At 41.3% G+C, this 16,719-nt stretch overlaps 1 protein-coding gene across 1 annotated transcript; it reads right to left on the bottom strand.

Annotated features, from left to right (window-relative positions):
* Positions 1-5,721: 5,721 nt before the first annotated feature.
* On the bottom strand, positions 5,722-10,198 carry LOC149288470 (protein YIPF1-like). The gene is made up of 8 exons (XM_089491653.1): positions 10,168-10,198; positions 9,433-9,584; positions 8,763-8,843; positions 8,146-8,233; positions 7,750-7,866; positions 6,816-6,982; positions 6,319-6,501; positions 5,722-5,811 (listed from the first exon to the last, which is right to left on the bottom strand). The coding sequence occupies exons 1-8, from the start codon at positions 10,196-10,198 to the stop codon at positions 5,722-5,724; spliced, it is 909 nt and encodes a 302-aa protein (XP_089347779.1).
* Positions 10,199-16,719: the final 6,521 nt, after the last annotated feature.

Raw genomic sequence — 16,719 nt, 5'->3', positions numbered from 1 at the left:
AGAGCTATACAGAGATCAATACACTCGTCCAAAACATTTCGCCTCTCAAAATACCATTTCAGCCAGACCGGACCTGGTTTCGATGCACATGGTGATTTTGGTAAAGTTTATGTGTCTAAGACTGTTTTGCTCAATCCAGGACCAAGGGTGCATTTATTGCCAATTACAACTGGTACATAAAGAAGCACATAGGCTGCCTATACCTCTGCCTTTGTTTGGGTTGCAGAATTGAATCTTCGCAGCTGGCTGCTCCAAGGCTCCATATATATTTGGGGTAAATGCTGTAGCGGTCAAAGTTTTAAAAATACACAAAAAATAATTAGCAGCATCTAATATAAACTAAGGAAACAAATAAAATTCCCCTAGAGATTATGTCTGATCCCGCACCATTCCATATGCTTTTTGTATGCTACCATCAGTAACGGGTGAAGTGTTGTTAGATACCAATGAAACCTTCTTTCTGTCTACGGTAACTTGGGATGCACTTGAGCTGGACGTGTCCCTAGAATTCCTCTTGTAGTTGTTCTGTAAGTTTACCGGGATGGATGTGATGGTCTGTACTGATCGGCTTGTAACTTTCTTGCCATCCTCCGTGGACTTCTTTAGCATTAAATGAACTTTCTCCAAATCCTCTTTCTCTCTCTGGCTTTCTTGCAGGCTCTGGGATATCCGGTTATTTTCTTTGAGGAGATCCTGTACTTTAGCTTCTAAACTCTGAACTTGCTCCTGCAGACCTGCCTTCTGCTTCTGGCACTGAGCGATGATTGGGATCAGTTCTCGGAGCTGCACAGAGAGCATGTTGTTATCCTCTCGCAGACGGGAGCACTGATCCTCGTTCTCATGCAGCTCTTTTATTATATCTTTGGTCATCTTGCCTTTGAACTTTGGATTGCCCTCGAGACCCAGCTCCGTGCGTAATTTCTTCACTGTTCTGTGCAAACCTTTACTTTCACTGGTCGCTTCTTTCAACTGTTTTTTCAGATCTTGAATATGGCTTCTGGTGGTGGCTTCAAGATGCTTCAGTTTATCTCTGGCAGATTCTTCTCTGCGAAATGCATCATCTCTCTCTTTTTGGCATTTCTGAATGAACCTGCTTACTTCGTATGATGACATGTACGGTTTAAGTAAAGGACACATGGGAAGATCAGAAAGACTTACTGTGGAAGACGAGGTTCTGAAAGAGAAATACAATATGGTATTTTATCACTAACCCTATAGTGATGCAATGTCATAAAAGTTCCTTTTGGTGTAACGGTCAGGTGTCCCAATACTTTTGTCCAAATAGCGTATCTCTAAACTGCTTACGTACAGGTTAAAAAAAGCATGATTTATTTGTAATTTTAAGAGATATCCCTGCATTCTGTTTCTTAAAGGTGTATTATTGAATACACTGATCTGTAAAATGTCTGCAATTTTAAAATACAAAAAGTAATTATTTCTTATTTTGAGACAGGATTGGTACACATAGCTCACGTAAAACAAAAAAATGCTTGTTATTTTACAATTACCGTATTTGCTCGATTATAAGACGACCCTGATTATAAGACGACCCCCCAAAATCTGAATATTAACTTAGGAAAAAAAGAAAAAGCCTGAATATAAGACGACCCCAAAGGAAAAAAGTTTTACCAGTAAATGTTAATTCATGTAAACTATTTTTTTTAATAAAAGCTATGATTGAGAAAAATATTTTTTTTGTTTTTATTTCTTGTATTTTCCAACCTGTCCCCCAGTTACGCACATCTGCCCCCAGGCTTGCCACTCCAATATGGCACTGTGGCCCATGATATGCCTTTTAACCCTCTATATGCCACTGTGCCCCATGGTATGCCTTTTGACCCCCTATGTGCCACTCTGCCTCCAGAAATGCCTTATACCCCTATATCCCATTCTGGCATTTAGGGGGTTAAAATGCATATTATGGGGCAGAGTGGCATATAGGGAGGTATAAGGCATTTCAGGAGGCAGAGTGGCATTAAGGGAGTTAAAAGGCATTGTATAGAGCACTCTGCCTCCAGAAATGCCTTATACCACTATATGCCACTCTGCCATTTAGGGGGTTAAAAGGCATATTATGGGGCAGAGTGGCATATAGGGAGGTATAAGGCATTTCAGGAGGCAGAGTGCTCTATTAAATGCCCCCTTAACGCCACTCCAGAAATGCCCTATGCCCCCATTTAACACACACACCCTATATCCCCATTTAACTAACTAACTAACACACACACACACACTCTCCCCCCCCCCTTCCCCCGCTCTCCCCCCTCTTTTACCGGTGCTTCCAGCCGGGGCAGCGGGTTGACGTCGCCTTCTGCTGCAGCCAGAAGGAGGTGTGGCTAGCAGCGGGGGTTTGTATGCGTCCGTCGCGTATACTTTCCCCGGCTGTCAGAGATCAGAGTTCCCCGCACCGGTGCGGGGAACTCTGATCTCTGACAGTCGGGGAAGGTCTATGCGACGGACGCAGACAACCCCCGCTGCTAGCCACACCTCCTTCCGGCTGCAGCGGACGTTGTCTACGTGGATCGCGTAGACGTCAACCCGCTGCCCCGGCAACACAGCAGGAAGCACCGGTAAGTGTGTATGATGGGGGGGGGGGAGTCGGGTGAGACAGGAGGATCCAGGTCCCCTGCAGCGGTGCGGGGGATCTGGATCTTAGTCTCCTAATCAGACCTCTATTTGAGGTCTGATTAGAAGACGACCCCGATTAGAAGACGAGGGGTATTTTTCAGAGCATTTGCTCTGAAAAAAACCTCGTCTTATAATCGAGCAAATACGATATTTCCTGATTTTACAGATTGTATAAGTATACATATTTAAATTAACCATTTTCATAATTGTTAAATCCATAAAATACAAGCCGATATTATATCAAACAATGCTAGAAAATACCTTTGCAGGGAACACATTTTTATGAATATGAAAAATGAATCACCATAATGTTCTTGGCATCTTACCTGGTACCTGGTGAATTCATATCATAGCGCTTTGCACAATTCCCCTGTTCTTCCTGCTGGTGTTGGAGTCTGCTAGCTAATTAATTACACCAAAAGTACCAGAGCGGTGAAACTTCATCTATCCTGATATCATCATTTACAGGGGGTAGGTAGAGTTACGGCCATTAACTAAGGTGACGCCTGCTTGGTTACAGGAGATGCTCTTCAGAAACTATATTCATGTCTTTACTAATTGATGGAAACATTACATCCTAATAGGAGATGTCACGGCCTAGGATTACCATACACTTGTTTCTTGGAGCCATATTACGCTGCGGTGACCACTGCTGCTGTTAACACTTTTCTTAAGACCTCTCAGCCACAGAAATCTCTCCTGCTGTTCGTGTGGACATGGGAACGTTTTAAATAAAAAGCTTTAAATGTATTTCTATAACACCATCTCTAAAGCTCTCCAAAGGTTCCAATAAAACACCGAAGAGAAGAAAATGTCACAGCGGATGAAGCTGATATGAAAGCAGCGTTGTAAATACAACACTTAAAGGTTACAATATTTTCACCATCACAGTAAGCCTATGTTGGATATACGTCACATGGACAAAAGTATCGGGACATACCTCTTAATTATTGAATTCTGGTGCTTCAATCAGACCCATTGCCACAGGTGTATAAAATCAAGCACCTAGCCACAAAGTCTGCATTTATAAACTTTTTTGAAAAAAATGGGTCGTTCTGAAGAGTTCAGTGAATTCAAACGTGATACTGCGATGGGAAGCCACCTTTACAATAAATCAGTTTGTGAAATTTCATCCCTGCTATACATTCCACGGTCAGCGGTAACCTCTTACTTCCAGAGAAGGGAAATCCTAATGTTTCAGCATACAAAGACATTTTGCACAATGTTATGCTTCCAACTTTGTGGGAACAGTTTGGGGAAGACCCTTTTCCCAGGAGGAGTCAATGTGTTAAGAGCCACACGAGGGAAGAAGTTGCAGCATCCTACTACTGCTAAGTGTCATCAAAATGCCTTTACATGAAAACGTATTTTTTGTCTTAATGTTGAAACAGCGAAGGCCCTGTAGCTTACATTTTCAGGATTTACGGTCTTAGCACAAGGAGGATTCGTTCTTCTATTTGTATTGAGTGAGAATATTGGAATTCAAATTCATTCCGACAGTCATTACACCAGATGAACCATGATGTACATGATTTGTATAAGACTGTGTTAAGAAGGTATTGGACCTGAAGAAGAGGAAAAGAGCCAGCACCAAAAGGCAACTGAACTTTAAGTGAAGTTTATGTCTGTGAAGTTAACCGCCCCAGGAACGTAAAGAGAAAATGAAGAGGTATGCTTCGTTTATAGGGGTAAAGTTGGTTTATAAGAGTGGGAGCTATAATGCATGTAAATTGGAAGCCCACACAAAACACTCAGTGTCTCAAAACAAAGTTCTAAATCATTTTTATTTTAAGAAGTCAACACAGAACTCCGACATGATTTCTTTTAGGTACCTGTACAATTGACGTTTGCTCAATCGATGAGCAAAGACCTTAAAAGTCAGTTGAGTATTAATACAGAAGAGATGTTGACCTGGGTGCCAAATGATCACTTGGCTTGGCATGATTTTGTTGGCCAACTTGGCAGATAAGCTGAATCAAACAATCAAATAGTTTGTACTCACAAAGCCAGGGATGAAGAAGCTTTTTGGTCACACATGCACAAAAACAAATTCCTTCCACAATCCCCCTGGTTAACAAGTAGGGAGTTTTAATAGCCTGATATCCTATGAATATAGCAAATCATGTCAATGTAAGTCAATATTTTTTTCCCATATGAGTAAAATTGTTTTTTCAAAATTTTGTCTTGCCTTATTTTACTTGAAGAAGGAACACAAATATGTTAAACTTCATGGATTTACATCGTTTTCAAATGTAATTTCAGAGGAACTATGTAAACATATTTTAAGGTTTCCCTTTGAAACATAAACAGAGGGGGGAAAAAATCCACTTGCGCTACGGAACAATATAGTGTTGCACGGATGTTTGCAACAGAATCCAGCAGACAGCAGGACATCTTTACTATCTACAAATGTAGACTCTTTTGAACATGAAACAGATGTAGGCACTTCTCTGTACCATGTACACCCACATATAACTGTATAAATAACATAAAAATCCTGTTTAAGTTAATAAATAATTTAAATTCTGTAGGCACGAGTGATCATGGATGCAGAAGCAAACTCTCCAAGGAGTCCCATTCACCAAGCAATTGTGAGGATTGTCTTCAGTTTTATGCAGTCCCAACACCCAAGGGAAGCAAGCTGGTACCTAGAAAAGAATCAAAATGGTTTGCTTTATGAGAGAGTTTTATTTTTTAGACATGAAAAATAGTATATTCAGTTTTAGTCAATTTCAGATACATTAGGTATGAGACTGCTTTGCTCAGAGAGAACATCTCAACAAAATCTGACATAACCAATGGAATAATTACGGGCCGATCGCATCACTTCTTGAAGCAATGACTTCACTTACTTATCACGGTGACCTTTAAAATATAACTTATTATCTACTGGGTTCACGAAGAAGACATAGAAATATACATTATAATCGGCAAAGGAACACCGAGGTGTAGAAATAATGAATTTTGCACAGCCGGGGAAAGTGTTTTGGAAATAGACTTAGCAAGATCATTTCATTGTCTGCAAAACAAATGCGACTTAAGGGGAAACATAACGTCTTATAATTTAAGGTACTTTCTTGTCTTTACCCTTTGTCAGCGGCTCCGTGCTATTCCTTTTGTTGCATTAAGAGACGTCTCCGTTCGTGTCACGTGGTCCTGCTCAGGAGCGTCAAAGAAATATTCCTGGGGAACAACGCATACGCATTTTATATATAAACAAAGAATATATACATACGGTTTTGGAATAAAACAGTAATGCAGTGATATATTTGGCTATTGGTTATTTATGGGGGTGTTTTTTGGACAGGGCTATGTAGGGGTGGTTGGTGTTTTAATTAACAGTTCATTATATTTTTAGATCATTAGACAAATATCCAAGTCTTAGTTTACAATATAAAATAAAATATATTATTTCTACACGATTTATTATATTTAACAATCATAAGTAACCCATCATGTGATGTATATGGCGAGTTTAGTAGTAGTTTTAACTACTAAATTAGATTAGAACGCATTATGATACAGACAGCATGATTAAATCCCTATTTTTTGGAAAAAAAGAGAGATGCTCTGCCTGCTAAGTACAGAGAGCTTTTTTCAGATTTCTAAATCTGGATATGCTCATACCTGAAATTAACGCTAAATTTATAAGAATTGTCTGTTGGTAGATTACTAAGACATAAGACTTACCCCAAAGCCAACAGCCAGGAGAACATGAAGTAGCAAGATGGTCACTAGTGTAGTGATGGCAACCTTGCGGTTATCTTCACGCACAGCTGGCCAGAAAGTGAGCATGAGGACGGACCCAGAAAGGCACATTGCCAGAGCCATAAGGACCCAGCGTAGTATCTCTGAGTGGATAATCCACAACACCTAAACAGAAGGATAGCAATTTAGATGCTCATACTTACAAGAGAGAGAAACAGAGGTTATAGCCAGAGAGAACAGGCTCACCCAGAAGCAAATGTAAGAAACTCTAAAGGGGAAATGATAAGTTCATTGGAGTCACCAAATCACAGATAGTCATGAACAAAAGTGGAGTGACATAATGGTCTCCCCACCCACACCTCTGTATCTGCGCTTGGTTTAAATGCAGGTTTTTGTTTACCTTATCTACTAGTTTCTAGGCTTAGAGGACCCTGGCATTTGATTTTTTTTCCCCAGAGCCATCTGTTGGAGACACTCACAGATGTGGGGATGAAGATGAAGAGAGAATATCCATAAACGCACACAATTTCCAGGAAGGAGTAGGACACCATGCTCATCACTTTGCTGTGTCTCCATGATAGGAAGCCCCAGACAGCCAATGGCACCAGCCAGGCATAGGCATAAATTGCAGTGGCAGCAATAGACACTGCAACAGACAAACAAAGACCCGCTGTGTGACTTGGGACAGCGGAATTTCCGGATAGATGGGCGCTAAGAACATAGTGAGGGTGAATTTGTTGGTCGACATACACACTGGACATATGGAAACCAGCATCAGCAGATATTCAGCTGCAGGATCAGGCACATCTTGCAAGAAATTAATCGGGTACCCCCAAAAGCCCCGCTAAGGGAGGTTCAATAGATTATACATTTTAAAAGTATTTGATGCAGTACTATGCATTTATCTATCTATTCAAAATGAATGGATCTTATTCTATTATAGTTACAAAAAGGAGTTAAACAATTTTAGGATGTCTCTCGTGCACCATGATAATAGGTTCTGAGAAGAGGGCATTAGCTGTGAAAATAAATCACAGTATCAGTTATCTGAAATCAGTATCTACCCTCATTTTCCTGGTAATAATTTCCTGAAATAGCCTGCCCCCCCCAATGAAGTTATTAAGATGATCATCAAGGCAAGGCAATTCATCCTCTAACTTTTTTTCAAGAGTTGTAAGCAGTTATTTCATTTGCTTGACCTTCTCTAGGCTCCTGTATGTAGTATGTTTTTGATGCAGCCTTTTATTTTATTATTGTTCTCCAGGACCAACCATTCCACCCCAAGTTAGTCCATGTTCAGGTGTGCTCTACATGTGTCTTTTAAGAGCCATTAGTCTGGGCTTGCCGCTGGCAACGGTTGTGCCAGAATTTAATTGTTTCAGCTATTACCATTTAATTTTAGAAATCACTTACCTTTTCTAAACTCAGGAACGTAGTGATATTGCGGCTCGCCACGGTGCAGAAAGAAGTTGGACAGGTTCCCACTAATGGTTATTGTGAAAACAAGAGTGGCACAAATCCAGAAGGGACCTTAAGAAAGAAAACAAAAAACAGTTATGCTAGTTTTAAAGATTTTGTTATAGTATGACAAGGTGCTGATGTTTATACATTGGCCTGTAGAAAAGGAATCAGCTCAAGATGTGTTGATGTAATCAATATTCAATATTCCAAGAGATGGTATTGTTTAAAGAGACAGGAATATGCAACCACTGAAATGCACTAAATAAGCTGAATACTTTACATCATAAGGCAAAATTTCCCATTTCATGTGGAGGGATCCAAAAAAAGTCAAAGAACTTCATCGCTCACCATACAGATCTGGATTGCTTCGCACATACAACCTTACAAAGTTGCGTCCGGGTATCGGTAGAACAGAACCTTTTATCCGATCCAGGACCTGTTTAAATGTAAAATTAAGAGAACCAGAGAATCAAGTCAAGTGGATTATGAAGTTTCAAACCCACTTTCGGAAAACAGCGACTAGATCTAACATGAAAGAAATGAACCTCATAGGAACCCTATATTTTGCCCACATTAAACTAAATTGGCAGATATCATGAAACTTTAATAGTTCCTTTTTTAGGAGCCTCAAACATTTCTACCAGCAGATGATACGTGTATTCAATTCTACTGGCGTCAACAATTCAGCCGCACTTGGCTCCTGAACTGACTGCAGCAAAGGCACCGTGTTCACTCAACCATATTATATCCCTTTGTGTTGCAATGTAGTGCTGCTTATTACATAGTAGTGTGGTTACCATATAAAACAGATTAAACCGTTGTTCGGGTCCATTGAAAGACACCGACACATTGAGCTTGTCAGTGCATGCACCGAACTGTGTTAAAGGTGGGGCCCCGACAAATCTTTTGGTTAGTGCCCCTAAAAACCTACATCCACCCCCCTGATAGTATATATTCCAATTTACCTGATAAGTGTCAATATCAAAGAATGTTTGATAATAATCAAATGTCCAGAAGGGGGCCAACTTCTTCTGTCCAGCAAGCAGCTGTAGATAAAAGGAAATTAAGAAAAAATCCCAAATGTTCTAGATTGTACCATAAAACATAAGGTGGCCACAGAAAAGCAGTTACAAGAGGGAAAAATACAAGTCAAGCCAGCAGTACAAATATTAATCTCTAAAGCATGTTAACCAAAAACAAAGCCATGCATCAAACTGCCTACACCCAATATTCTGGATTAAATTCAAGTGATCCAGTCTATTTATGAACCTTATCAATAGTCTCAGCTACAGTGCATCATTTCAACAGAACAACCATAGAGCATAGATAAGTATCTGAAGTAAATGGACACTGAAATCCACATGTGATGACGTGGCCAACAGGTGTTTAACTCTGAAGGATCACTCTGTGAGATGCACTGCTTGATCCTGGGCTGCCGTACCTTTCTAGAGGTCATGGAGTAACTTCCATCATTCTCTAGCAGTCTGTGCTCACGCATTAATATACAAACATGGTAGGTGCAGGTCAACAGCAGCTCTTAATTGCCTGTTGGCTATTCTTGCTGCCTCTGTCACGGGGCACAGATGACCGCCCAAACACTGTTAGTCTACTGATAAACTTCTGTGTTGAACCAACCTCTGTCTTGTCAGAGTCTTCATTTCCCAGCGAATCATCTTCCTCCCCAGACCCGCGGCGCTGTCTGTATCCCCCCACATCCTCGGCGTCTCCGATACTCACGGTGGTGGCGTCAGGATTCGCAGCCAGCAAATTAGCTGCGTCGTCAAACTCTGAAATACAGCTGAAGCATGAGCAGGCGCCGCATGTGCGACTACATATAAGCAGCGACAAAACTTGCTTTTATTCATGCAATTAGAAATTGTATGCGATCAAAGGATTCTCTCTCCAGTTCAATAATAAAAGAAAGTTGAAAACGCCCCAAGAACAACAACCAGGGGTTCTTCTCCGCCCCTCCCTATTATTGATCACGTAATATTACACTACCTGATGTCATTTCTTTATTATCCGTCCAACTGTTGGTTCATGAGTTAATGTGTCTCCGTATTGAAAGTTTCCTGTTAAAATATCCTGGAAAATTATTTTACTCTCTAATTTATTGTATGGTTTGGAGAACAACCTACCGAGTTCATATCCGAGGACGTCGTAACAGAAAATATATACCAGATGTCACAACACTGAGAAACGTCATCATCTATTTCTATACCCGAGAACTTTATAACTGAGCTGCCAACAACAATCACTCAAATCCTATTCTGTCCATGGTCTTGTCTTATATTCAGGATATCCTCATACCTGAACCATGCATGTGTAGAGAGACAGTTTAATGTCCATGACACCCCTTTAAAGAATCACCTTGGAATTTTAGATCATCAGCGGTTGCCATTTATTCCCTGTATAAGAGCTTTTTCATTCACGAATCCTTAAAAAAATAAAATAAAGCATTAGACAAAAAGTTAAAATTTTATGAAATAATTGTAGAGTTTAATTCTGAACCCAAGTGCTGGGGGGGGGGGACACTGGAAGCAAGTTAATGTCACTGAGCCATGTCCTGGTGGTCCCCTCCACTGCAATTCTTAGCAACTAAAACTCTGTATTCAAGAATGGATTTCTCCTATGTATATTAGAGCTGCCAACAATTCTGAGTTTGCATCAGCAGTCCTAATAGTCTGGCTTGATAAAAAAAAATAAAAAACAATACTAATATCATGATTTTTGGCACTACTAAAATTAAAGGGAGGGCATTCATAAAAAAATATGTTCACAGAAAAAAAAAGATGGAAGAATCTCCTCCCTTGAGAAAAGTAACAGCGTTTTACTGGTAGGAGTTCTTTTTGCGGATGTTCAGCTTGTATGCTGGGGTATGTACCTTTTATTTATACACATACAGAATATTAAAATTCACTTTGACAGCGCTGCATATTTCTCTGGTAGACATGCGGTTCGCCCATATTTTTTCATTTATTCGTTCATTGGTACCTTTCTAGCAGTAACTAAGCCAGCAGTTTCCAATACCAGGGGGTTTATTCGCTTAACAGAGGTTTTTAGGAAAGTTGTGATTTCAGCTCTGTAACTTCACTATACGTTTTGAATCATAATCAGTGATATTTAATTGTTATGATTGTTTGATGCATTATGCAGGGCTGGTTTAGTCCTTCTTGCAGGGGAAGCCTGCCAGAGATGACCCTTCAAAATGTATAGTACATTTGGTGAGTTGAAACAACTTTCCTATAGATTCCCCTGTCAGCCCCTGCTTTAGGGAATAAATCCCAAAGAGGCTAAAGTATGATGTCATAGGCTGGACATGGTGCAATAATGAATTGTAGGCAGACTTACAGGGGACATCACGCACCCCGCAGTGTACTGGGATTTGGGCACGAAAGGCTGAATGTGTAACAAGACTACTAGGAAAGGCTTTGCCTACCATCACCGGATCAATGCAGACACTTCTAAACTACGCAACCAAAACCCCTAGACAGTTTCCATTCATGCACATCGCTCCCCACATACTGGAGCTCGCTAGAGAATTCAGAGAATTTGGATGCACCATCTGAATCTTTATTTTATGCTGTGCCTCCCATCACCCCCAGTACCAGGACCCCAATTTATAATTAGAGATCAGCTGCCCATCAACCTGTCAATGGGTTACAATTATACCCCAGAAAACAAAAACCAAAAAACACACACCACACACACACACACACACACACACACACACACTCACTCACTCACTCACTCACTCACTCACTCACTCACTCACTCACTCACTCACTCACTCACTCACTCACTCACTCACTCACCATAATACTCACGCAGACACGCAGACCGTGGTGACGGGACTCTAGGGCGTTGTTGCCGGAAGTCTGGCTCAGTGATGATCACGTGACTTCTCTTGCCATCCAATCACAGCGTTCGGGAAGCTGGCGAGCGCCTAGCCCCTCTCCCCCCGCCCGTTCACCTGTTGCATAGCAGCTGCTGCTTCTCTCATTGCCTCGGCTGGTGTCTATAAGCCGTAATGCTGCCATTGTATATTATGATATATATAATATATTATATACTGACACTGATTTCCTCTGGCATCCATATCAAGTGGACCCCATGCAATAAACAGGGTGACGTGCTCTAAAAAAAGATTCCTCTTACTTGAACAATGATTTGTCTAAAAACGTTGAGATCTAATTCTCCAACCAAGTGACACAAATGATCACCATAACTTACATTAACAAAATAAATGTGAGTTCAAAGATCTAAAGGGTGGTAGATAAATGGAACAGCCTCCCTGCAGAAGTGGTAGAGGTAAACACAGGGAATTTAAACATGCGTGGGGTGGACATATTGCTATCCAGATTCTAAAACAAGTATGTTTCACGTGAAATGTCTATGGTAACCAGATGCCAGCTGTCTGTGCCCGCGTGATCTGTCGGCACGGGTGCATGCGGTTGCCCTCCTTTGTGTTCCTTAGTATAATTACCCTGCTTGGAAGTGTTACGAAAGCAGAATATATTCTGGAACCCAACATACCAGGAATTAGAAACGTATCCGCGGAATGTAAATTACAGATGGGTTTTAAAGAGCGCCAACAATTCTGACCCTGTTATGGCTGTTGTTACCATTCAGGTTATTCAGCTGGAGGGGTATATATACATATATATATATATAGGCAGGTATAGTATTTAAGGTACTAGAATGGATACAGCACTGGAGGAATGGCAGTTACTGTTTTAACGCATCTGCTCCCCGTCCGCCCCCGGCTCCTCGGCCTGCAGGATACCCGGGGGGTCTGACTCCGCTCATGCGCTGGCACAAGAAACACTACTGTTGGTTTCAATAGGATTGCATTCCAGCCATTAATAGGCTGGTTCAAGCAGTCAAAAATAGCTCAAAAACAAGGCGAGGGAAAGGGCGTGTGGTGCGCTGCAGCTTCTCCTAAAGGTAATTGATTCTTATTTCTTTCAGACTTACGAAAGAATGCATGCGTACTCCTCGTCAAAGCGCATGCACGCTATAATCACCGCCAGCTCCTGCACATTTCCATAAGAGGTCTGAGCCCCCCTGTGGACACACAGAAAGCCTCCCATTAATTTCAGTGCAAGTGCTTCCCTGCCATTGGTAGCTTCAAGCAGTCAAAAGTCCTGCAAAAAGGTCCAAGGGAAGGTGTGATGTGCTGCAGCTTCTCCTAAAGTGTATTTTATTAATTTGTTTCAGACTCATTAAAGAATGCACAGTACAAAGTGCTTTAATAGGCATTCTTCATTAGTGGGACTGTGTGGGGCATAAGTCCCGTTAAAAAGTTGGCACATATTGAGATAAAGTGGAAAATATAATTATTTATTGTTTTATATGGCGCCATCATATTCCGTAGTGCTGTACAACGGGAAACATGAGCAGGCTACTGGGTTTACAAATAAAGTGTAGTTACTTACAGAAAGAGGTCATTTATCAGGCAGCATTATAGATCATCATCTCATCCAGAGCATTGAGTATCTCATCTCGGGGGGCTATGAAGGAGAAAGCCTGAAGAGGAGATAATTCAACATTCAGCCTAGAAGGACAAGACCATTTAAACGGTCCCATAACAGCGTGACACAGACCTACTCCAACAGACATTCACAACAAAGGAACTGCACAGGAAGGATCCAGGCGTGGGTTAACGTATGCTTAAATGCCTTTTCAAAAAAAGACAAAAAAAGCTCACAGTGAACCTACATTTTCAAATCGCAGCAGCCAAGGGGGCAAATTGCCCCATTGCCCATCCTGGGCAGTTGCCCCCTAGTTTGGAGGATAGTGAGTATCAGCACCTTGGGTGACAGCTGGGAAATGATCATTCCGATATATTATGGTCTCCAAAGTCCTGCTGGGAAAGGGGGGATGCTGACACGAGAGGTCGTGGACTAAAACTTAAATATAATAAGGTTTCACTGCATGGAATAGTTTATTATTATTATTTATTGCTTGATATAGCGCCATCATATTCCGCAGCACGGTACAACGAGTAAACAGGACATAACAGATAGTATAAAACAATTTGACTTCTGTGGTGTTATTGTGCGTCTGAACTGGCATTCCGTATGGAGATGCATCTATTCCCACAGTCATTTCACAAGGACAGAGCAAATGCTAGTTCTGCAGACTGAGTCACCCTGAAAATTCCGATTCAGTATCTGATAATTATATAAACGTATTTTCATTGGGGCAAGGTGGCATCTCATAAGTAATTATTACTGTGCCGTCTCCCTTTTGCTTGTACAGCCAGGCCCTGATTAAAGAATAGATTAAAAAAACCCACAATGTTTATGGTGAATTCTATTATATTTTAATTGCACGTCCTGTTGTATGCACGTGCTGGCTTCACCCGAACTGAACCTTGGTTTATGTTTGTAAAGTCACAATATGGCACTGAAGCAGACAATTGGTTGATGCCAGAGGAAGACCATGCAGGCGACCAATAGGCTCACTTGCACGGACTTTTTAACTCCTGACGGGGAACCTACGGATTTCTGCTCCCGTTAACCCCTGCGATGCTGCGGAAATCCGTAGGTTCACCGCCAGGGGTTAACTTGGCCGGCAGAGACCTCTGGTCTCCCTGCTATAACAGTTAAAGGTCTGTACAAGCGACTTTAGTGGTCGTTTGTACGGAATTTTAACTGTTGTAGCAGGGAGACCAGTGGTCTCTGCGGGCCAAGTTGCTGGGAAAGGATTTTTAAAGTCTTTACGAGCAACCTTATTGGTCGCCAGCAGGGGCTCGTGTACTTGATTGGTGGATGGCAGAGGAGGCCCCTGCAGGCGACCAATAGAGTTGCTCGTACGGACATTTAAACTCCTGGCGCCATATTAACCCCTTCTAAAAAAAAAAAACGAACACGAAGATCGCACACGAATATTCGCCCGAACAGAAGACAGGAAGAGTTAGCCAGCGCCCAAGTCTAATTAGAACCATTTGCAGATTAATTTGCCAGGCATGGCCCCTTATAGCACATAGTGAATACAGGGAGTTGGAATAACAACTGTCCGGCAAACTCTCTTACCAACTCTTATTATATTTAATGAACCCCAGAGAGATTGGCGTACTCCACTTCTAGAGAAGTATATCTCGTGATGGATTTACCTTTGAGACTCCTCCGTGGTCGCATCCAAGTAGAATAATGGCGCTAGGGATAGGCAGAGTGTCTGTGGTAGGGTTAGTTAAGTTGTCCACTACAGACCCCAGTAAATGTCCACCATAACCAGCATTGGAGCTTCCCTTGAACGGCGCTCCACACTTGTAAGAAACGGAGTGCCCCGGCCCGCTGTGCCCTTAAGGTGCCCAGGGCCTCTATCTCTGCCTATCTTCTGAGAAGGATTAACGTTTAGGTATTTATCATTCTCTCAATAGGCTGTTTTGTATTAACGTTACTAACTCCTTCAAGGCGCCATTTATTGAACGTGTTAAAATTGGTATTAATTTAAAGTTATAAACTTGTTTGTAATATTTGGTCCAGCCTTAGTTTTTTGGGTCCTCTCACTTGACATTTTGTATATCTGGCTGTGATGTGGAGGATTTGTTTTATCACAGGTATGTTTCACCATTACAAGACGGGGTGTGTGCTTCATGAAGTATGGTTCTACGCCAAGTAGAGCACCCAGGACGTTTTTGGAAAATATAATACTTGCAATCAGCTGAGCTGATGGGGGGGCAGGGGGTCAAACCAAATGGCTGATCTCTGTGGTATAGGAAAGGGTTCAATACCAGGTTCTAAGTGTGACCTCAGATGGCCCTTCGAGCATCATTTGGAGCTTCAGCAGCTGGAGTTGGGTCTGGCCCGGCTTTGGCACAGCTTGTGTCAGGCATTAGCAGACTCGTCAACCTCTATTGCAACCTGTTAACAGAGACAATCAGAGATTTCAGAAGTTCACAGGATGTTTACGGTATCATTTTATGAGAACATCTATTTATACATGGGCAGGTTCCGTAGGTGTGTCTCCGGCACTACATATTCATTTGTGATCTGTTTCTCCTCATTTGCACAATATTTTTGAAACCTGGGAGTAGTGTAATAAATCAAACAAGACGTTAATTAAATGGAACGCATTCAGGTAGTGTTTTTGAGCCCGTGGGAAAAAATACCATCATGGTTCTTAGTTGTTACTTGGAAAGAATATAGCTAATGATATAAAACACACACACAATATATGTATATATATTAACAATAAACAGGACCTAGTAAATGGGATGCTATCCTTCTGCCCTTTAAAATATTTTGCTAGCCATCACCTATATTCTGTGTAACCATTCACCAAACTTAAATGCTTACCTGTATGTGTTACCTGTGTTCAAGCAGCAACCATGATGTACCTTGTGGAAAAATGATAAGGGGGAGCAAACATAAACTCATTGTGTTTATACTGTGTGATCCTGAGCTTCTAGAAAAAAAAACATTGAGGGAAGAGGGAAAGGGAATTTGAGTCCAGAAGAGGAACTTACTCTCTTAAAGACACGCAATTAGGAGATGTGTTAGTATAATGTAATCAATAACATCATTCTCGTTAATATCTTTGGTTCATGGGCTGTATAGTGTTCCTTTTAATGAGCTTCTGCTTTGCTTGATATTTGGAAACCCAGAGATTATATGATTCCATCCAACACCCCACATGCTATATGGTTGAAAGCTTAGATGTGTTCAAAACTTATTGCCGGTTTTTATGATGGCCAGAACTTCATATTGACTTCCAAAAGATCAAGTCCAATGACAGACTCTTCGCCTATCCCTGGACCATAGCCAGCTCAAACTAAACAGTATATTCCAAATCTTAAGTAGCTTAAGTACTGGACCCCCCCCAAGGTATATGCCTGGAGTCACTCTGTTTACCGGAGCCACTAGACATATATTTTAGGGTTTTATGAATACTTCCATCTTTATATACAACAGG

Source organism: Sceloporus occidentalis, unplaced genomic scaffold (genome assembly GCF_023333645.1).
Source record: "Sceloporus occidentalis isolate IW3139 unplaced genomic scaffold, rSceOcc1.0.p SCAF_51, whole genome shotgun sequence".
In the NCBI taxonomy this organism is placed as follows: domain Eukaryota; kingdom Metazoa; phylum Chordata; class Lepidosauria; order Squamata; family Phrynosomatidae; genus Sceloporus; species Sceloporus occidentalis.
Note: the sequence above shows the minus strand (reverse complement) of the source record. Positions and strands in the feature narration are given on the sequence as shown.

Excerpts from the sequence above, each read along its gene's own strand:
- LOC149288470 (XM_089491653.1), bottom strand. The coding sequence starts at position 10,198 with ATGGCAACCGCTGATGATCTAAAATTCCAAG. Across the intron at positions 9,585-10,167 it reads TGATGATCTAAAATTCCAAG|AGTTTGACGACGCAGCTAAT; the intron begins GTGATTCTTTAA and ends GCTGTATTTCAG. Across the intron at positions 6,502-6,815 it reads TCATCTTCATCCCCACATCT|GTGTTGTGGATTATCCACTC; the intron begins GTGAGTGTCTCC and ends CCTTCTGTTTAG.